Source organism: Bombus bifarius, unplaced genomic scaffold (assembly GCF_011952205.1).
Source record: "Bombus bifarius isolate JDL3187 unplaced genomic scaffold, Bbif_JDL3187 scf7180000008140, whole genome shotgun sequence".
Taxonomy (NCBI): Eukaryota; Metazoa; Arthropoda; class Insecta; order Hymenoptera; family Apidae; genus Bombus; species Bombus bifarius.
In genome coordinates, this window is record NW_022884468.1 from 670,961 (window position 1) to 695,047 (window position 24,087).

General features: G+C 37.2%; 1 protein-coding gene and 1 long non-coding RNA gene across 12 annotated transcripts in view; one reads left to right on the top strand and one right to left on the bottom strand.

Annotated features, from left to right (window-relative positions):
* Window positions 1–24,087, bottom strand: part of LOC117208577 — a 156,370-nt gene that overhangs the window by 111,388 nt on the left and 20,895 nt on the right. The window lies entirely within an intron of this gene.
* The window catches only part of LOC117208567 (regulating synaptic membrane exocytosis protein 1), a 145,774-nt gene that overhangs the window by 107,879 nt on the left and 13,808 nt on the right, over window positions 1–24,087 (top strand). For all 10 annotated transcript variants that reach the window (XR_004487727.1, XR_004487728.1, XM_033449791.1 and 7 more), the window contains 7 exons: window positions 3,590–3,714; window positions 6,154–6,266; window positions 6,388–6,461; window positions 7,699–7,757; window positions 21,513–21,691; window positions 22,524–22,739; window positions 23,195–23,526. Coding sequence is in view for 8 of the 10 variants with exons in the window: in XM_033449791.1 (XP_033305682.1) it covers window positions 3,590–3,714; window positions 6,154–6,266; window positions 6,388–6,461; window positions 7,699–7,757; window positions 21,513–21,691; window positions 22,524–22,739; window positions 23,195–23,526 (1,098 nt within the window). In the remaining 2 variants the exon portion in view is untranslated. The remainder of the gene's footprint in view (window positions 1–3,589; window positions 3,715–6,153; window positions 6,267–6,387; window positions 6,462–7,698; window positions 7,758–21,512; window positions 21,692–22,523; window positions 22,740–23,194; window positions 23,527–24,087) is intronic.

The window sequence follows — 24,087 nt, forward strand, 5'->3', positions numbered from 1 at the left end:
TTGATCTTAAAACAATTTCACTGGATATAAAGGATATTTGACTTAAGTGTAGAGAAATTTTTTTTCGAAATGCACCTTTTAGCATCGAAACACTTCATGTATCGATTAATATCATACAACTGTGATCTATGCGTGAATATTCGTTTCCTTATATTGCATACAGTACACCGACCAGATGTTAAATATCTATTTGCACGTACTTTTTTAGTCATAGTTACAAATTTTTATCCACTTACATTTTTGTCGACATATACGAAACACGTTTACATTAACGTTTCACTGATTTTACGATCTCGCTATTGTGAAAGTACCTCTATTATATTATATTTGAACAGCTTCCCTCACATATGGATATCCTTGCGAGTGAAAGAGATGGTAAAACTGTTAAATAAACAGTCAAATTACCATAAAACTGGTTAAACATTCTATTTTATCACAGAAAGGTAAAAATTCGCAGCCAATTATAAATAATATCGTCAGAAAACTTCTAGCTAATTAAAATCTATAAAAATGGAAGAAGGACAAGTTCTGCAAACTGGAATAAGAATTGATCATGCAAATTGCGTGTATTCGTATCTTTTAAATGAGAAAAGTTTATAAATATCATCCTCTTCAGCATATTATTATATTCTGTTCATATTTATTCAGGAATAAGAATATAGATAGCAACAAAGAGAGTGTTGCTTGTAGAAAAAAAGAAAAAAAAAAGAAACGAAAAGAAATATCGATATAAAACCTATTACGTAACATTCATTCTAATCATACAGAGAAATCTCATTCACAGTATCCTCGAGAGTTTTAATTAATTCAGTTCACGAAATGATACAGTAAAAAAGTTTGAAAAACGAACCTATTCATCTTCTTCCTGTATCAATATCTCTCATCCTCATCCATCAAACATTTATATCTAACCCAGTTCAGTCTTCGTGCATTAAATCCTGTCCGTTTCGCGTGTTTTAAATCAACCTTATAAAGATTTATAAACGTCCAGAGGATCGAGAATGCGTAATTGGAAGCGTCTTTTCGCTGTATTATGCTGGCGTGTTATCTGTGCACTTTCGCGAGCGAGCCGGCTCTGTTCGGCGAATTAATCCGATCGCTTCGGAGAAAGGGCAACGGGAAATTCGATTTGCCGCGAATCTGCGAGGCAAATTTTCATGACCGTTGGGCCCAACGTTCGTTCCGTGGACGAACGTTAACAAGATGGACTCCGGCTGGCGAAGTATTTATCGAAAATTCCGCGGAGAAACGGCCAACCGATCAGATAATTGCGCTGCAACGTCATTACCAGAGCAAGCCTGCGGCTGCAGACCTTATCGCAGGTCCGCTGTTCCCAGCCTGTTAATTAAGCCTGAATGACGGCCCTTGATTGGCGTTCCCGCGCCGACGCCCATCAAAACTCTGCCCGATTCTCTTCATACGAGCAACGAACTTCTCATCCTCCGACATTCTACTTCGTTCAATTTTCGACCGCTCCTTTTTCTCTTTTTCGATTTATCCATTCCAGGATTATGAACGCTGTGTTCCACCTTAGCTTTCATCGGAAGAAAAAGCGAAGAATTCGTTAGAGTGGAAGATGGAACGAGGAGAGACGATTCGAAGTGAAATTTCCGCGAGGAACTCAGCGATTAACGACTCTGATTAGCCTGGCTCTTTCGTTCGTATGACTTACGGACTCGTTAATCTAGCAATTGCTATATCGCGCTAAAATCCCCTAAAACCTGTTGCTATATACGTTATGCCGCGTATCTAACGTGGTTCATTAATCGTCCTGGTAGTCGTCGTATTAAATTAATTCGGTGTTAATCACGCGCTTACTTCGTTACTCGAACATCTATCAAGAGTAATATCCATGTTTGTCGTTTGCTTTCGCTCGTCTATAACTGTGTAATCTCCTTTGCTTAGATAAAATTAACGTTTCCGAGTTTGACTTTCTGAGTTTGTATTTGCATGAAAATTAATGGCAATTGACGTACGATAACAGAAATTCAATCGTTGCTTTACTTTGATTGTAGAGCTCAACGACGGATTCCAATTTTGTTAGATTACAAGCGAGATAATTTTTGCGCTCTTTGAAACTATCGATCAATGTTAAACATTCGATGGTAGACGGAAATTATACTGTTGAAGTTAATAAACATCGATTCACATAGCAATTAGAAAGTTTTATAAAAATGGTCAAAAGTGTGAGACTTTTTTTTACCTGCATAGGTTATGTTCTGGAGCATTTTTTAATTGGATCGTTAACTATCACGTTCGACCATTCTTCTTCTTTTTTTTTACGCGAAAAAATACCATTTATCTTTTGTAGAGAATTAAGCTGATATCGATTTAACTTCAACACTTCAACGTTCTCTGTTACTTCTATTTTCAATCACTCAAATCGCTCTTTAGGTATAAAATTGTTCCGTGATTCAACGGGAAAGAGGAAATGTGTGATAATTAATATATATCTTAATATCTCGATCAAAAATTAATAAATCTAGAGGATACATTTACAGTGAGCCACAGAAGCACTCGTATCCTCGCAATTATTGGATTCGACGATTTGCCTACATTTCCATCTATACCCTAATGAATTACCATTTTTCAATAAAAGATACGACATTTTAATTATTATACTGTATATCTTTATTGACTAACAAACTCGATTCGTTGTGCATATTAATAACACGTAATTTTCTTCGATTAATTGCAAAAATACATCAGCGGAGATTAAATAATACTAATGATACTTAGCGAACAAAGTTTTTACTCTACGTTATTTTTGTTCACGTTCGATCGATATATCTATTCTTTTTACAAATCTTTTTAGTCTGTACTTAACAAACGAAGATTCTAAATATCACGTACAATACGAACCACCGGGAAACCAGTGTTAACCGAGTCGGAGGCAGTTTCTCCAGGCTCATCAATATTCATATCTACTCGCAATAACTCTGTGTACATACCGATCTTTTAACGTATCTCGTCAATACGCCATTAACTTGTGCACCGCGCGGAAATCGGAAGGTAGTCTTTCAATATGGATTACAGGACAATCGTAACGAGGCGGCAGTGCGATGAAAAGAAGAAAAAAGGGAAAACCGAACAGGTGACGTTTGTAGGTGTCATGTAATAATAAAGTTGTCGTGACATTTCGTGTTATCGATTGACGAGTGAAACAGGCCGCGCGTTATAGCCGTAAAGCTCGTTTAATTTAGAATTTCGCACAAAAGATTGCGTTTCAGATATACCGCGAAATTTTGTACTCTGTCGGTGAACTCACCAGCCGCGATGAATACCAATTTACAAATATAAAGGTCAGCCTTCCCGCGTGCCTGCTCAACTTCCCCGGATATTATTTATTATTGCGCAGCCATCAAATACGATGAAATTTTTATCCGAATAATCAACATTGGTATCGTGAAAGCACTATGAAATTGTCAATCCATTTGTTGCCCCACTGAACTTTGTTTTACCGAACTTTGTTGTTGTATAACTTCCGAAATTCTTTCGTGCACGTTCGACAAAATTTATTTAATGCATCGTAGCAGAACCGTGCACGTTCTATCGATATCTACCTTCCACGTTCATCTGATTTTTACAGCCGCTGGTTTTGGCCTAAGGATAATCGGTGGTAAAACAGTGGCTGATGGACGTACCTTTGCATACGTGATGTGGACCGTGCCAGATGGACCAGCGGCAAAAGCTGGTGTACAACGCGGTGACAAGGTAGGATCTCATACGCTTCTTTTCACGTTAACGTATTCGTTCAAAGCGCGTGTAGCGTCGAAGTATCTTCTCCTTTTCCGAATTTAGAGCGTTATTCTGACGAATTTCTTATTCATGGATGTTCTTATGACGCGGCACGTTATTTCAGAAAACGGTGTTTCGATATTTATTCGAAACTTTTAAATACAATGATTTTTGGAGTTATATGGAAGGGTAGGAAAAATTGGATGAAGCGTGTTAATTTCTGAAATCTTCGGAGAATTACATTTGTACAATGACAATCCTGGTTCCTTTTCCCATAATATCTATTATCATGATAATACAAATTTTAGATGGAGCTATCTCATTTGCCTGCTGCAATCAAAATTATAATCATTTTGCTGAAATGATTACTGCTCTATTTTCGGAAGAACATAGGAGTATGAAGCGCAATATTAAGACAATTTTAACACTACGTAGAACTATAATTAAATATACATATAACAAGGCAACATTGTATAAGAGAAGCGATACAATTGAAAATTCACATCCTCGGTATCATTCGATGATCAATTCTCGTACATATTTTTGGCACGATATAACATTTCAAAAGTCCAATCTTCTTTGCGAAGTAGATTTTCTAAAAATTTCACTCGTTTTAAAATTACATTTGCTGCATCGCTCTTCTAGAAATTCGATCACACGTTCAAACTTTATGACTAAAAATTGGTGTCATGGATGCAGGCTGTTGCATAGAAATTTAATGGCCATTTAGATCCCGAAGAAAATAAAGATGTTCTGGCAACTTGCGTCCACTGTTGAGCAGCTAACATATTGCAAGCGGTTAATGCGTGCGAGTATCGACAACCATTCTCTCCAGCTGTGATTTTAATTAAGTTATCGACAGCTGTGCGCAACGCAAACGTTCCGCAATCGTGAACGTTGACTGGAAAGCTATATCTTGCGAAATCGTGCTAATTCAATAATATGTGATCGTTTAATTTTGAATCGTAAAGATATTAAATATATGCGACAGTTTAACGAAGATAATAAGCACAGAGAATTTTCATAGAATCATAATCTCACCTATGTTTATTAAATCCATTCGTTACAATCGCGTCTGTCACAAATACTTCGGTCGATGATTTCTACGTAGCTACTCGAACATTTTACGATCGTGCTGTATGCTGTACAAATTTAATACGAACTTATATCGAAAACTTGAAACAACTAAAGTCATTTCCTCGAGAGTTCTACTTTTTACGAGGCTAATCCTAAAACTTCGTAGTCACACGGTGCAATATTTTCTTTAATACTAAACGAGTCGATGAGACAGATGGACGGATCTTACACATGATACAAGTGACGACAGAATTATCTGTCAGATGGACGGTTAGGTATTACAGCAAATTATAACTTGAACCGAATATAATGAATTCACCGAGGTTTGTGGTTTATTCCCGTTCAAACAGAAAATTTATCGAAGCAATTAAGACAGTAGGAAGATTTCGCGAGTTCTCTAGATTTAACAGATGCGATCAATTCTTGGTCTGATTATAACCGGCCGGTTCAAACTTCTTTCATATAATTTCACGATTAAATCTATGTCCTACTCCTAGAACCAAATTATCCGTCTCTTATCGTCCAGTAAGTTCGTTTATTCTCCTCCTGTATATAACTTCTCGGGTGTACACCCTCGTTCATAAGTATCAAAAGATTTACTGAAAATGAGTATCATCGAGTATCCTCGAGAATGATCAGAACACTATTTAAGAATTATTATCTGAGCCATCTAAAAACGATACGTTTGCAATTTACAAGATTAGGTGTAGTCGTTATAGAAATGCAAAAAGAAGGTAAGATAAGAAAATAATGTCAAAGCTACAGATGATCCTTTCCTGCATCTAAGACTCACCGTCTACGAAGCGTTGCTTCATAGACGCGCATTAGACGCGCTCATGTCAACAGTAAGTACGTTTCCATGCAGCGGCCATTGAAAATAACGTGCACCTGTCCACGAAACAGCAGCGAATCATTTTCGTTGCTACGCGTTTCCCTCATGATGACTGGCGTTAACGTTGTCGGTAGCTTATGTTGCAGCTATAAACGAATGTACTGATATAGGATGAAAGCATCTTGCTCGTCGCTCTTCATTATAGTAATGAAACAAAATGTTCAGTCTTCGTAGACCGGTGTAGACATATCGTCGCGTCTTCTAATAGACTACGCTTACGCTAGACGCTTACGTATAAGCGACTTTTCCGTAGACAGTGGTTCTAATGCTTCCAAAAATAATTCTTTCCCGTTTCTCGTTTCGTATGGTTCATGATATCGCAGAAACAACGTTATATCGTGAAATATCTTCGTCCGTAGACGGGAAATGATTGAAATCCCGGTTCGTCTGTGAACCACGTCTACGAAATCCACGAGACTCGAATAAAAATTTGTTTATTTCTGCAGGTGCTAGAGTGGGGCGGAGTGTCTCTGGTAGATCGAAGTTTCGAAGAAGTCCTTCAAATAACAGAACGAGGCGACGATGTGATCGAGTTGGTGGTCGAGCATGCTGGCGACACGTAAGTATAACGTCTAACAGACCGTTGAGGAGAAGTAGTCGAACGAATGGAATTCGCAGATTGGTCATTCGAATTGCTTTATTGTATACTATCGCTGCTTTTACGCGTCACAAACACGCAGCGGGGACCTGCCGGAGGATTTAGCCGCTGTGCCGTCATCGGGAAAAGGGCCGGGAAGTCTGGGACTGCTGATGGGTGAGTACGAGAACGAATCGCAAAGCATCGTCGAAAATCGTCATGTACACGTGCTACCAGGCGAAAACGACTAATCGTTAGACGCTGACAGTGTCGGCGAAGTGCATCGTCGGCTTTAAAATCGATAACTTGTACGGAACGAGGACTCGTCAGTCACGCGCGATACAGACAAGCGCGTTTTTAACGCGCGCAAGAACGGGAAAAGAGTAAATTCCACGCGTTTGTCAGTAGTAGTGCATTCGTCCTTCCGATGTTATCTTTAAATATGGATTACAGTTTGTAATCTGTGTGTTGTGCAGCACATTATATCGAGTAGAAAACTATTGCATATCGTTTCAGCGCAAATGAACATTTGAAAATGCACTATGTTCATATTTAACTTTATTGCCTGAAATATTTCTTCTACTTTTAATATCTGCAGATTTTAACTTCCATATGATATCCATTCTGTTTAAAAAACTGGGTTATATCATTATTTGGTAGGTATGTCAATGATTAGTTAATTCGGTGTCCCAGTATCTTCAGACAAATTTTATGAATGTGTTTTATGGGAGTAAATAAAAAAAAACATATGTTAAACACGAACATAGGTCAGTTGAAGTTTTATCGAAGAGTCACAAAATAAAAAATGAAATGAAATAAAATATGAGAGAAACAATAAACTTCGTCCTTCGATATACATATTCCATTTTCACGTTACTCATGTTTTAAGTAAATATTAATACGTATAGTGAAGTGGTACGTAAAGACTTGATGATTGATTTATTGAATTGAAATAAAATGAATTTTCTACACGGTAATAAATTCTATTTTTTATCATCGTCAGTCTTTTACTGACAGAAACAGCCAACATTTTAAAACGCGCTGTATACGATATTAATCTATTTCCGTGTATCGTCATTCCTCTAGTGCTTTGTACTTTTGTCGTGAATTTTTCAATAAAGTTTCAAATGACCTCGTACGCTTATATAACATTTTTCTCTTATTTATGTCAATGGAAGATATCGACAAAGGAAGATATCCTGTATATATTAGTTTATGCGATGTTCGTTTCTTTATTGCTCCACAACGCAATTTCGTACGCCGTTTCTACTAAAACCATATGGTCCTGTCTATAAAAAATAACTAAGCCATTAAAAGTAAAACAAATATGTCAGGTTATAAAGTTAAAATGCGACACTGCCTGGTGTGTCTCTATTTGCTGTTATTCTTACGACGAACCTGAAATGTTTTTCAGAAGGGGAAACGGATAAAACGCCCTCATCACCGACGCGCAGGAAACTGCCAAAGACGCCGGTATAACGAGTTCATAAATTGACACCTACACGTGACCGTCTCTCTTTCTTTTTTTCTCTTTCTCTCATTTCCACGCAATGTACACGCATACGCATAAACTACACGGGAGAAGTAAACCTCGATTAGACCGAGTTCTGTTAGTGTAGCGGAAAGTGAAGCGCAATAGCACCACCTACACTTTAGAAACCGGAAGTGATCACCACCTCTCTCGGTCTTTCGCTTTGTATATATCTCATGATCCGTATCCGATGCGACTACCGAGCCATTTTACTTGTTACGTACGTATTTCTATACTTACATGTATTAAACTACGTGTGCCACGTGTACCACGATTATATAAAATAATAGGAGATGACGACAGCGGATTTGACAGACTGTAGCAAAAAGGCTACATTCCATGTAAGTAATGACGCGTGCTCTTACGATATGAATCAGAGGGTACGAAACGATTTTCACCGATTCGTCTGCGGAAAGAACGGAGGAGAAACTCGAACTATCAAAGTCGAATTTTCTTTGAATTTCTCTTTCGCCTCTCTTCTCCCCTTTTTTCGCAGTTTTATTTCGCCAAGGCGAATCATCGTTGAAATTCTCTGCCTCGCGAAGAAATCGTTGACGGCTACATTGAATTTTAATGCACTAACGCAGTGGGGGAATTTCCCGACCTAAGTTCCAAGTGGCTTTAACGTTTCGAACTCTGCTTCGTGGAAAATGTTCGCTTCCAAATTGTATCCGTTCTATTTCTGCGATCGGTAATGTGTCAAATTTGCGCTGCGTGTACACGGTGCGTGTATTAGAACGCGAGAGTGAATCGTAAATATTTGCTGAACCGCCGATCGGTCTGAATTTAATGAATTTCGTAATGAAACCGCGGAACTTGGAAAATTGAAATCGCGATGCGAGCGTACAGTTTTCGATGAAACGAGGATGGCCGCGATTTTCCTCAGTTACCGTGAAATTTCCAATTCTGACGCACCTCGTTAAAGGGACGCAATAGCTATAGATATAACTGAGACCAAATTTTATACACGTTTTGTATCGAAAAAAAGGGAATATTTTAATTTTAGAAGCTTACCATTCTCGTCGTTTTTTGATAAAGTACTATAAACTAAAAAATGTTTTTAGCCGCTTACTGTTATCGCCTCGTTCCATATTTCATTTAAATTTTACATGTGAAAGAAATTGAATGTTTCAATAGATGTACGCTGCTCTTATAAATAACACATATCTACATGTTTCGGTGGATTTATAACGTTTAATAATCGATTTCACTAAAGTATACAAATTAATGACGTGAAATTAATGAATTAATTTATTTGTGATTTTCTTATGAAATCGACAGAATAAAGATTTAAACTATCGTCTTAACAAACTTAACGCTAAACGTATCATAATTACTACATAAATCGTTGGAATAATTTTGATTATCTTTCGATACAGTTTCGATGACGTTGAGTTTAAAAATTAAACGATTTTTAGACAAAGAATTTAAACGATGAAACAATTACACGTGGCTTGGTAATGCGCAAACACTAACGTCGTTATCACATATTGGGTCTTAACACTTTTGTCGTGTCGTAATATTCTTTAATACGTAAAATGAAGAATGAAATTGTTTCTGACTTTTCGCATATTTTTGAGCAGTATGTAAACCGTTTGAAAAAGTATGTAAATAATTATTCGGCGGTATAAAATGTACTTTTACACCAATATTATATAATATATAAAGCTATATACACATTCTCAAACGTTTAAACTATTGACAGTATTTAACTCCCGTCAATCATCTTTGGAATGCCCTTTTTAGAAATAAATTATTATCAACAAATTTTAATATGTTTCGTGCGACACGAATTTTCAACGATACATATCAAGTCGACACGTTGTAACAAACGAAATTATTATTCTCAGCATTCTACGCTTTATACAAATTTCCCAGCAGAAACTATATTTTCGCGTATACGAAATGATCGACTTTCTGAAATAAAGAATAAGAAACACGTGGCAGCTAGTTCTTGCTCCGCTTTACAATTGGATATAAAGACAAATTAACGCAGCTAATTAATTACCGACTAATTAATCAGTTAAATAATTATCATAAGGTTTGATTTCGCAGCTTTCGTTGCGTATCAATACTCGATGCGTGACGAACATAAAATCGTTCGATCATATCGACCATTCAATTCATACACTTTTAATCCATCATCGAGGAAAGATATTTCTAAAAGAATTCACGTTTGTACGATCACGACAGAGTTCGAACGAAGCAAAAGGCATAACATCGTTTTCTTTTTAGAATCTGCATCATTTTCTGCAACAAAGTACAAAGAAACGTTTCCTCTGTTCTATCTTGCGGAAAAATCACGGATTATTACCGACGCGTGAACACGTTTCGGTTTTCGCAACGGATTTAGGAATAATATAGGCGTAGAAATAAATGGAACTAAATCGTGACGTTTCCGTAATGTTGAGTCTTTCCGATCAAACTTACTCGACTTAATACGTATATATGCTTTGGATCGATGTCTCGTTCGATAACGTGCGTCATGGACAACGTAATCTTCCAGTTAGAAACTATCGAGAACCACGAACGAGAAAGAGAATATGCTTTCTCGTATCGAGTTTAGGTGCTATTTAGCTAAGGATCACCCATGCATCAGTGTAAACTATAATTCGGGCCAACTGTCGGGCTTGCTTGACATAACGACTTTCCTATCACTCTTTGTATGACAGATACATGTTCTTTGATCAAGCACGTTACCTGTATAGACCGTATCATCAAATATGTGTCTCTGTTTTTTGGGTGGATCTGTAAATAATTATACAGGGTTTCTGACAATAGGTGAACGTCGTATATAAATAAGATCGTTGTTAAGTTGAAGTTACGAGAGAGTTTTAAACTGTAACCTTCGTTTGAGCAGGCAAGTAATTTATTTTATCGATTAGTCGCGTAATCTTATATATGTTTTCGCCTTCTTCTTAACTTTCGTCCGGTTCGTTGCTTTCAATGAAAGAAACGAAACGATTAATATCGCGTTGCTCTTGAACGAAGAGCTGATGGATTCCGTGTTTCGTTATCGCTGAAGCGGAAAGCATCTGGTTTGGTAATTCGGTCGGGGAACGCCGAGGATATTACGGATCTATTATAGGAAAGGCAGATCGATGGCAAAGGGAAAAATGCGATCTAGGTACTTGGTTGTTCGCGTATTTAATAAGTCGACGAATTCCTGGGATTCTTTGTGCAAATATTCTTCGTTGTCGAGAGATAGGAGCTTCGTCTTTCATCGATCGCACGGAAATTAAGTTTAAAAGATGTATGTATTCGTAGCGCGAAAGAAAAACAAACGGTAGAAATCCCGTTTTATTTCTGTTAAACTTTCAACTGGCTTCCAAAAGAATATAAACTTAAGAGGTACGGTTGAAAACGGAAAAGGAATTTGTAAATTTCACATTGAACTTTTAATTCGTAGAGATACTCTGTAATGAAAGAGATTAACCGGAATCCTAGTTAAAGTTTCGAAAGGCAAAATATACTTTTCCAGTTTGATGTAATATTACAAGTAAATACGACACAGGACCAAATCAATAGAGGATTCTTCTTCTAATTATTGTAGGTATCGCTTTCGTGTCTCGGTGTTTCTCGTAAGAATTATTGTAATTACGTATATCAGAAGGAGTTTGCAAGATACTGCATCTTAGAATCTTACTTTCTGATGTTAACATATTACTGCATATTATAAGCTCGAAATTTCATAGTTGGCCAAAGTTGTATACGGCTGTAACAATTAAGGTTTCAAAGCAGAAAACAAAGGTTGTAGGTAACTCGCGCCAATGGGATTCTATTGGACATAACAAGATATCATGTAACGAAACTCAATTAAGAAAGTGTATCCGAATAATACAGGATACTCTGCTACAAATTATATATACGTATCATGTTAATATCACATTGCATATTTACAATTACGTTATACAAAGCTACTACGTTGCGTAGGAGGTATTCAGTTAACGTGGCATTAATTACTTCGTTTATGGTATACAATTACGTTAATTTAATCGAAATCTTGAAATTATTTCTAGTCAGAGTGCGAAAATGTCTATATATTTTGAAAATATCGCACACTAGCCCTACGTTGCAAAAAGTTTACGAATTTATCAAGAAATGACATGAAACGCAACTCACAATTAATGTTAAGATAAACACGTTCGTCAGCTATGACGTCAGAACCGCTGAGTCAAGAAGTTAAAATCAAAATGTCAAAATCAAGAAGTTAAATCTGGTAATTATTCTTCCTATATCATCTATATTAACTTCTGTTAAGTAAAATGTTTTACTACAATTGGAAAATACAGGAAGCACGTTTCAAACACGATAGATTATATGTTTTAAAATAATTAAAAAATATAAAACCTCGATGACTTTTATGCTTTTAAATTGTATACTTTCATAATTTTAAATATATAAAGGGACAATTTTTCGAGTGCACGTGTGGTATACGTGCGCTCATAGTTATATCAGAGAAATTTGTTTTCGAATGTTTTTTTTATCGATATTTGCGCTATTTGCGTTTTATTCGTGAAGCACTGGAAACGTTTGAATTCGCGTGCTTCAGGTTACTGATTTTAGTACAAATACATCCCTTCGGGATGGCTAACGTCAGTTAACGACGGTTTCGCTTCATTCGAACACTTATGGAATTGACGTCGGCCATCCAGGAGGCGCGTTCACTCTCTGACGTCAATTGAAGTCTGCCTGGCTGAATGGGATGAAATTTTATATTTAGTTCGGCGATGATTTATACGCGTAACCACGTTATTTCCATTTAACGAAAGGATTTCGTAATAAACTATTTGATGAGCGTGAATCCGTTCGGAGTAGCAATCGAAATGACGTCAGTTTCGTTTCATGATTTGCGGGTGGAGATCGTTTTAAGTAGAAGTATACAGTAAATGTAAAAAGTTAAAAGAAATATTATAGATATGGATATTTAATATTTCAAACAAAAAAATATCGAGTTATTCTCTGTAGCTGGTGATATTTTCACGTAGAAATAGAAAGTTAATGCCGAATACATTAAAGGATCGTAATTATGGAGTTCAGTAAGTTATGCTCAAATGAACGTACGTATGTAATTGGTTTTCGAGCCACATTCGTTACGTTTGCTCGTTTTAGCATAAATTCAAGTACTCGTATGTACTTTGAAGGAAATCCGCTTCGGGTGGACACAGTTTAAAGCGAAGGTACCATTCGATATAAATAATGGAACAATGAAAACGATATGAAATGAACGTTTAACTGTTATGCGCTATTATATACCAAATCTAGAACGTTTAGAAAGATGCAATAGTAAAACAATAACGTTTCCGTGGAATTTCTCCGAATGCAATGGAGGAAGTACCACGGTGGCTGAGTTACCTGCAATGAAACTTCTTTGGACCGGCATTTGTACGGTTGTGTACGTTGGCTTTGAAATTTGGAGCGACGAAGCGTATCGTTACGACAGTCCTTTTTCCTCCGTAACGATCAATGTTTTCGTTCTTATCGTTGGAGGAAGCTATATACACGCAGATGCTTTCGGCGTAATCGCGTTCGTTGTAGCGTCGCTTCCCTTTGACCATATAAGGTTGCTTCGTTCGCTGCTTTACACGATGAATTGACGCTGTTCGGAGGAGCGCACGACAATCGGTCTAGATAAACGCTAAGAAATGTGTGCGTCTGTGCACCGGTTTTATGTGTAACCGTAGTAGAGAGTAGAGAAAAGCGAGTACCGCGTTCATAAACTAGAACATGAAGGAGACGCGAATCTTCACACTAAACTTGCGCTTTTCGGCCGCATACCGCTCGAGGATCGTTTAGTTCATATGCGACTGACGAAGAGAAAAGTCAGACGGAAAGTGTATGTCGTCGAGCGTATGCGGTCCGCTGCGGAAAATACAGAGCGGAATATACCCTAAGCAAACCTCGATATCTCCTGGAAGCTTCGCGAGAGAGAACGAACGTTACAGCACCGCTTTCCCCGTCTGCCTTTTCGTGGCAAGAAAGAGAGAGAGAGAGTGAGTCGTCCCCGCTCGAAGCACCGAAAAGATCCCTTTAGTCGCGCGTTACCGTCCGACTACGAAAAGAGAACGGAACACGAGAGTGTCAGTTGGGGCGAGTTGCGTCGTCACCGTTCTTCTCCTTTCTTCCGCTTTCGTCCCACGATATTCCGTCGAATTGCTCGATATTCCGTCTCGATCCGAGTTCTCGACTGACGTATTGACCACGCTCCCGTCGAAGCTCACACACAGACATACAGAAATACATACACACGGATACGCACACATAGGCACATGGACACACGTTTCCGAATATCTTTCGCTGTCCACGAACAATAAACATTTACTCCTAATTAGCTGGTAGTTGATCGTTGCAAGCGGGCGAGAACAATGCAGTTGCACGTCCTCGACGCGAGGAACCTGAAGAATTTAATAATTCACGCGAATCTGTGTAACCGGATGTAAAGATAGAAATAAACTCAGAGAATAAACAATAGAAGAGAAGAAATAAAGCTGAAAATAAACTCAAAAGAGAAACGAAGATACATAGGAGAGAAATTCTTACGCGAAAGTTCGAGCTGCAGTCACGCGTGGAGGCGCTCGATCTTTTTCTTCGCTCGTTCTTTTTTTCCTTTCTTGGATTTTTCGTTGGACGTGTACTACCGACGGAAAGTTTCGCAGCGATGTAACGCTCAAATGATGAGGAACGGACGGCGCATCTATGATGGCGATGGTAATTTCTGGTTTTGTACGATAGGTACGTAGTTTTTAAGTGAGAAGTCAGTTTAACGTCGCGATAGACATAAAAATATTCGTTTAAGTCTTTCTATATAAAAATGTAATTGTTATAGACTATAGATTTATCTCACAATTTTCTACAATTGTATTGTATGGCTGGCAAGAATTTATAAATATCGATGAGTACAGTTATTCGCGAAACTAAACTTTCCAATATGTTCAACTATGTTGTTAAACATCGTGCTATTTATACGACGACGAAGGGATATAAAAATTCCTGAAAAACGCTGATGCTTGCAAACTTTTCGTCGGTGGTGTACATATACGTGTGAACGTGTACGAACACAGGACACACGTGACAGAGAGAGGAAAAATATGCAAAGATACGTAAATAACGTAAATGTACGGTGGTAGAACCGATCAGAGATACTTATATACACGTGTACCAGGATACGGACGCACGTGCATATCATGCGAGTGGAGACGTGAATGGTTAGAGCGGATGCGCGTGTGCGTGCGCGCGCCTTTCTTCGCCATCCTCTCTTTCACTTTGCTTTTCTTTTCACCTGTGAACTTCCCTGTTGCTCCCTTTTTACACACAAGATTCTGTGTTTTGTACTATTCTATACGGCTCTACGAAGCTGCACGAGGCATCTGTTTCTTTGTACCTCTAAATTCTGTTACTACGTCTCACGTTTATTTCCGGCGACGTCTCTTCACCACATCGACATTCGTCCACTTATTGTTTCTCTGTGAGCCCGAAAGTTTCATTGTGTATAGCCCATAACTGTTTCTGCCGTTCTTCCCATGTTTCGCCGCTTTCCCTGACCCCTTCTCTTAAAGAAATTGTATGGCTACGAAAAAGAGACTAAAAGAGAAATAGACCCGCTGACGAAAGAGAAAAGAAAAGGAAATGTAAGTTGTCCATGTTGAAACAAACTTAGCATATTGGCCCTCCATGCTACTCTCTCCCAACTGGCACGACTCTAGTTGTTATATTAGCGTTCATTTTCTTTTGCGGCTCGTCCCTTGCGTTCCTTCTTTTCCTTTTACATTATCTATTTTGTTTCGTACTGTCGTTTAGGTATGGCTACTTCGTCGTTTAGCAGCGATCAGTTCTTATAGTTTCTTTCGAACATTTCCCTTCGAGCCTCCTGTGTTACGTTAATTTCTTTTCTTCCGTTTGCTGTCCTGTTCCTTCGTTTCACGAGACTAAAGGACAACGAATGGAAGAAGCATGAGAACGTGATTAGCATAGCTAATTCGATGTAAGATTTCACGTTAAAGTAACAGTTTGAGCACCAAAGGCACATAGCGATACGGCTGTAAATGAAAGGAATTCTTGGTATCTATAGAAAGCACAAGATTAAATTCCGTTTTAATGATATTCAAATTCTCAGATTGTATGTCGCTATATTTTTTAATTCTTCCTTGATATTAGGCCATTCGTATAAGTAATGTCGTTTCTTATTTCGGTTCAACGAATATGCTGTGTGTTTGGGAAATTTGAAATTAAAGCTCGGTAAGAACAAACATTCTTCGTGTTAAATCAAGCGTTTAAAGCATTCAGGTCATTTTTCTAACGCAGGAAAGAGATTAAATATGCATATCATACATATTTAAGCGAGATCTTTTATTACCTTGCAAGACGATACGTCTGTGGCCTCTGCAAAAGCGTTTTTCAAATTTATACAGAGCAGGATAAAAAGCGAGGAAATTTTAAAGGACAAATTTTCCAGATAATTTTGAATTTTATGGCAAAGCAAGATCTAGTCGTTCGATTTAATAACGAAAAATAAAAATGATTAGTTCAAAATGTTCAACCACGTAAGAAATAGCAAAAACATTAAATTTCGTCGATAGCGTCGCGCGCAAATCACCTAAAGTGTATCGGAAAACCATCAGAAATAGAAAAATGGATTCTGCAGCGGACTTTCGGTAGGGAACCATCTCGAACGCGTGTATGTTTGTACTTGTTCCTCGAAATTGGCAGTAAAATCACCCATTTCTAGATCGGATAGTAACAAAGGGTGTAAAATAAATTCTTTGTAATAATCGTAGCCGTAAAAGACAATGACTATCATTTCTATTCTGACATACAGTGCTACTTCTTGTTACTGCCACGTGAGAAAATTTTAATAAAAATATTCCACTGTTATGATATACGTTTGATGATTTATAATCAACCTTCGAATCAAAGTGAAATCATTATGATCGTAATTTAACAATTAGACGGATTGCAGGCAGCTTTGGTGGGTAAACCACTGGATTTAGCGAACTTCGAAGAAATTTCTTTTCATAGCAACGTGTTCATTCGTTAAAAGTAATTGGAAAGCATAGAAGAAATTAAATATCTTTTAGAATTAATAACATATTTAATATATTCTCCTAATCCGGTAAAAACAGATTATCCATTTGTTGAGCGTACAATTTTCTAAATAACAGGAAGGTTTAGGAACACGGATCGTTCAAGATCGATATTAAATAATTTGTTTAGTCGTAAAGACAACAAATTCTTGAAAAGGGAATTACAAAGTGATCTATAAAATAACAGATAGTTTTTACAAATAATGTCCTTTAGGAGATTGTCGCCCTTCGACATACTCTAAGTGATAATATATCGTATTATCGTTGTTCTATCATATTTAATACTTGGATATTTAAAACGACATTACGTATCGGATGTCCTAGTATAACGAAGAAATCTATTCTCTCTCGATGGATGCGTAAATTATTTTAAAATCTGTAGTCAGAATTTTCTAAATTAACGAAATTTCTTTTTTAATATATATATCTAGTAGATTTATATTACATATTCTACTTATTACAAACTTTCATTCTATTATATTTCAAATATCACATACGAAACGAAGGGTTTAATCTTCATTCTTCTCTTCCACCCCCTGTTCTTTTTTATTTTCGCTCTACGTTCCTTTCTCGTCTCTCTCTCTCTCTCTCTCTATCACTCCCCCATTTCTCTCTCTCTCTCTCTCTCTGTGTTTCTTCTCTGTCTCGCTCTCTGTCTCTACCTGTTCGTCTATCTGGCTGTTTGTACATCTACCTACCCACGTACCGATTTTTGTTTTTGTTTTTAAGCGCACAGTTTTACACGATCAGTAAATTCGTGCTAAACTATGTATATGTGCGCCAAACGTCCGAAACTTTCTTATCGATCGGCCGGTGCTAAAGGGACTTTTTTGAAAATTCTCCGCAGCCCTTGACTCGTTCGGAGGAAATAAAACGAGCACGAAATCGCGGGCGTTTGGCTTACGCTTTCCCTGCAATCTCTAATCGGTTGGAAATGTCCAACGAAATGAGAAAATCGAAAGAATGCCACTCGATTTCGGAAAGAATCGCGTCTCTGAATCAAACTTCTCGCAAAATCCATCATGATACGTTTAACGCGCGAAGTGCTATCGGAGCACATGTGCTATAACGTTGATCGATTGATTACCCTCGCGGAATATCGAACGATTTTCTAGGAAGCAGATTATAAGTTGCCAACACTTTCATCTTGTTTACTTTGTATGAAACGAGGATGAGGAGGGAGTAATATTTTTTCGATTAATAGCAGCTTCAGCTGGAATCTAAAGAGCATGATAAAAGAATTTTTTATAAAATAGAAAAAACAAAAAAGAAACGATATCACTTCATTTACTTGGGGGCAATTTCATAAATTTTGTTACGAAATTTTTATGTAATTAATTAAGCTTATTATTAGAAAGAGTAAAGATCGAAGAATAGTTATATTATCTGCAAAACAGCTGTGACAACAAATGATATTAGTAGATATATGTTAAATTACTTATAAAAATCTTACTTTGTATTACAGACGCGAACATTCAAGTGAAATGTATAAATAGCCTGTTCTAAGTTGGTCGCATACATTAATCCAAATAAATAGACACCTTGAAACCAGACGTCACACAACACGTAATTAATTAATCCACTAGACTGGACTCAATTATCAGTGCAGACTGAATTAGCTGACAAATAAATGAATTGAATGCCAGGTTAAATTTAACGGATTTTATTGAATTTACATCAGGCAATGAATTCTAAATAGACCTATGAACTTTGCCAGCTTGAACACCAACTGAAACGATGACGGATCTGGATAATTTTGTATATCTAACGTTATTGTTGTTATTACATTTTTATCGTTCAATGATATTTTATTATTTAATATTTAATGATACGTTGAAACGATCGTTAAAATGTTATAATATCCAATTTACAATTACTATGAAAATGTTGGTAACGCAAGAAATCTACGACATTGGCACCGCGTTTAAAATTTCAAGTTAGTCGATTAGAATACCTCAGAATGTATTGGTTATTTTAAAATTCAATTTATATTCAGAAGTATAATCAGCCTGAAGAATTCTTTCTGATGATACGAAAACATCTTTTATTTCTATTTTAATTGACAAGTGAAAAATAATTGGAAATAGAATGCAAAGCTTCGCGATGTCTTCTTAGATATTTCAACGTAACTAGAAAAACTACATTGAACGTCTCAATTTCCGTAACCTTTTGTAGTTTCGAAACGCATGTTTAACGACGATAACAAGGGAAAGCGTATGCGAGAAGGATCGTAGCCTTGCACATACAACACCAACGCTTCTCTCGCGACTCTGCTTCGGCTTTAAAGGTGTTCGCCAAATCGAATGTAAAATAAGCGTGAAAATACGTGCTTACGATCACGGTATCGTTCGTCGCCGTTTTTGCGTAACCTTTGAACGCGTTGGTTGTTAAAAAAGACGACCGGGAAGAGGCACGAAAATTGAATCGCGTTGACCTTTTATGCGACGAAAAAATCAAGCGATGAAAAAAACCGTAAAATTTTCCGAGTAAGCAAAATTTCATCGAAATTTCACAGAACTGTCCTTTGACGGCCGATCATTTTTTCGCTTCCGTTCGTTGCGTTTGCGCTACTCTGTGTCCCGCTCGAGCGTCGACTGCACGTCAATGGAAACTTTAAGGCCGAAAAAGTGCCGCGACCACACGCACACCTCGCTTGCGTAGTTCATTGAACGCGTTAAATAGACGTAAAAAGCAGACGTACAGTCCGGGAAAACGGTACGTGCGGGAAGAGAAGGCAAAGAATCCAAATCAACGTTGCCTTATTCACAAGATACAAGAAAATTGAGAGAAGGAAACGGTAGGAACGAGATGAGACGATAAGAACGAAGAGGAATTCGTCAACGACCAATGGATCGGAAGAGGAGTGGGAAATCAGGAAATGCGAACTGACGTCCATTTGTTGCGATCGAAGGAAACGAACCTTTTTCTTGGCTGTATCGTACAGATCAGTGATGCACAATGATCGTTTAATTGGATGTTGAATAATTCCTGAATAATAGTTCTCTTGCTACTTAAAATTAGAACGGGATACGACGAGTTTAAATAATTATAATTCGGGCTATGACATGGCGTAGTGAGAGTTACGGCTGTTTCGATTATTGGAACGAAAATTTCAGAGATTTTCTGGAAGATAAAAAAGCGACACCGGTGTAGCCGTGACACCAATCAATATCGCTTATCGTGCAATAATTTACAATCTCGCTATATCGTAGCTTGGATTATACGAGAACAAGGAGCAAAGTTTGTATTTTCAATAGTAAAATGTCTGACGAAGATATTTTTCAAAAGCACTTTTGAAACGTTTTCATGGATGTATTCAGGATATCTTTGTGATTTAGCATGTTGCATGCCTTGGTAGAATTAAGAACATTGATTAAATTTTGAGATTAAATCGTAAGTTTGAGTAGAATGTGTAGAAAAATGGTAATATCGTTGAAATTCTAACATAATTTAAAAAAAAATGTTAATTTTTGTGATTATAATATTATTGACACAGAATTGGCGAGGATACAAAGTACAATGAATTTTAAATGGAATTGCTATGTCTTTTTTAAGTGTTTCAGCTTTGTACAATCCAATGTAATTTTTATATCCAAAAAAGTCAGAAAAAGATACAGACAGATACTGCGAGGAAATATGTTTTTCAATGTAGAAAATGCATACAAAATAAGTTTCACAGCGGACAGTTTTCTTTTATTTTATACGTTTCACCCTATTCTCGAATTCCATTTGCACATATTAACTTTGCCGCTACGAAAAGCCACCCCAGTGACCACCTGTGAATCTATCTCAACCTAGAAACGTCTGTTACAAAGTTCGTACAGAAAACTTATTGTGAAACGTTTCATTTTTCATAATTTTTCTTTGTATTTGCAGAATTACTTCTAGTTACTATTTTTCAGATAACCGCAGGCTTTAAACTCGGGCATCAATTTAATAGCAATTCCACTTAAGAAACTAGAAATATCTAAAATTGTCCTCCGCGTATCATATAAAAATTTCTTTCTTATTAGAAAAAAATTCTTCTTACCCTGAATACATTTCTATATATAACGAAGCATTTAACGACAGAATTAATCACTGCATGTAACAAATATTTTCATCTCTTATCTATAAAATGCAGCAAAGTAAATAAAAGATAATGAAAATTATTTTACAGAAAAATGTAGCGACTATGTATGTTGTTCATCACTGATATCATGCTACCGTGCTCTCGTAGCTATAGTTGTTAAACATAAACGCGGCTCTCGCGCAATTATAATCTTCACACGATCTTCACAACAAACTGTACTATGTGCATCACACACATAGTTTGCTCGCTCCTGTTCGTTTTTGCCTTACTCACAACTATTTCTTCACAAGTCGCTTCTGCATGAGAGAATGAATCCGCTTTCTAATTTTCACGTAGGAGATACGCGTGTAACATAGACGTTCGATCTTTCGACTAATCTTTCTTATGCTCTGCGAAGCTGATCCGATTGTCATGATATCGGGTCTACGATTTCGATTTCACGGAAACGGAGATCGCGTCTTTGTTCATTCGTAGACTCGCCATTAGTCTTATTGATCGTCGTCGTTAGAAGCGGCGGATCTTCATCTTCCTCTCCTCTATTTTAGGAACAAATCGCGAAAGAGAAGCAAGTGACGGGCCGGGTACAGATTCAAGTTTCCTACGAAGCGGATCGCAAGGAGTTGATCGTTTCTGTTTTCATGGCAGACGACTTGTGCCCCAGAGAAGACACGGGATACGGTACACTACCGGAAGCCTATGCTAAATTGGTTCTAGTCCCAATTTGGTGAGAGTTTATTTGAGAAGACATAATGAACTTTCATTGGCACAATAATTACGAACGAAATCTACTATAGACTTGTTTATCTTATAAATAATAACTAGTAGAAATAGGGTTTTTAACCAGACGAAGGTTAACTGGATCATTTGCCACTATTGCAACTATGTACGTTTTCAGCTACGTACTTACTTTAATCACGCGTTTACAAAAACTCTGTACACTGTTGATACTACGTTTTTGCTAAATAGTATATCAGTCTACTAAAATCTTGGTGAACAATCTTTTGCACGACTTTCTGAACGATTACTTTGCGCTTTATCTTATTAATTGTCATTCGTAAAAGATAACGCTGTAAGGAAGCGAGTAATTTTATCTAAATAATAAATGAACTACCAAGCATATTCGTATATTTAGCTACGTATTTACAGAAGCTATTTCTGTATTATGTTTACAGGATGATACACTATATCAGTAAATTTCCAGTCTGTACAATCTCGGTTGTAACGATCTCTATTATTATTTGCTAACGTTTCATAAGCTTCTCAATCTCTTGTTAACCGAGGCTTTGTTACCTCAACGAGAAATAATCTCGAACTCCTTCATAGGCTTTGAACCTTTTTCCATTCAAATGATTCTGTAACGATCTAAATAAATGGAAGTCGGATGATGTGGAGTGAATGCGGGCAATATTCCATACTTCCTTAGCTTAATTGTTTCGTTCTCTTTTCGAAATAATCAAATAGTTCCGTGCTTTCTTGCGTATTTTTTCTATTGTAAATTCGTTTCTTGGTATATTCGACCGCGATATCAATGGCTCGGTATTACATATACATTTCAGTGCTGATCAAATTACTTTGAAAACCGCGGTCGCGGAGCCAAGTCAAAAGCCAATTTGGAATGCAACATTGCTCTTCTCCGGAGTCGATGGAGAAAGTTTGATGAAGCGAGCAATCGAAGTAACTCTCTGGGATTTCTGTCCCGATGGCGATAACGTTTTTCTCGGCGAATGCAGCGTTGATTTACAGCGAGCTCTCGAAAACGATAGAGCTGTTTGGTAAGTATTTTTCACGAGAAATAAAAGATACGGTTACCTCCTCCGCGACATATATTATATATGTCTATATATAGTTGCAATTTAAAGCCATCTGTAACGATATAACTCGTTCGTTTCATTTTTATTGTTTTATATTCGCGAGTTTCATCGTTGCATCTTAGAAAATATTCCTGTTAAATAAATTACGAGTACGATTTAATATCTGGTAACTCGTATAACAGATAATGTAATTTTCATTCCGAATGTTTATGCATATAAAGGAAAAGAAATGTTCAAAAACGCACAGCGTACGAATGATGTCCAAAACACCGTATTAAGCATTTTAGCAATATTTTAGCATAAAAAAACAGCGCGCTACTTTCTCGTATCTTCTAAAATTGCAGTAATTTAAGCTTCATACCGTACATAAGAACAATCTATGAGACAACTCACGAACGAAATGGAATCGTTTGCAGGTATCGGCTAGAAGATCCTCGCGGCCTTCGCGCAAGCAAATCGCCGTACTGTTCGCCCCGTGGCTCTCTTTCAATGGAAATTGCCCAAAGGTTACTGCGAAAGACGGAACTGCGCGAAAGAAGCTACAGTGACGATACACAAAGCGACAGCGGAAGTCCGGAGCTCGGTTACCTTCACCCGGATCACGCTTGGCATGCAAATTCTAGAAGAGGTTCCAGCCAATCAGAACAGCTAGAAGTCGAACCGTACGAACTTAACAGAGATTACAGTAGATCGTTGCCCGGCAGCCGAAGAAGCAGTTTCCAAAGCCAAGGCGGCACCGACAGTAAACGTAAGTGCACGTTCATTGGTTCTTTTATGTCTGTACATACATAAGTTCCAATAGCCTAACCGTACAGGTCCAAAATGTTTTACGTGATAAGACTGCTGTTGAAGCATATAATTCATAAGCAAAATTGCAAGTATTCGCTAATATGGCACATATAAAAATCAACAAACAGATCATGTTATACGAATTCAGAAAATTGTAACAAACTGTTGTTCAATTTTTACGGTTCTGTATATCGAATTGGATTCGGTTTTTTATTTGTATCGATTTTTTTGCAGTTTTAGCGTATGTTCGGTCCTAGCGTGTTCCTAATCTATTCAGTTGCCTAAGATTATGACACAGACGTGTGGAGCTATTTTTGAGAGTTTTTAAGTATTTCTAAGTATTCATCTAGTAAGCAGGACGTTTGCATCGCGTTTAATTTGTAATTTAAATTATTTCTCGGATCTATAAATAAGGCTTCTACCTCTATAGGCTTCAAAAGCTTTACATGTACTATGTGATTTTTAATCAGCTACCGCGCCAACTACCTGATTCCACGAATGGACATAATATTTGTAAATC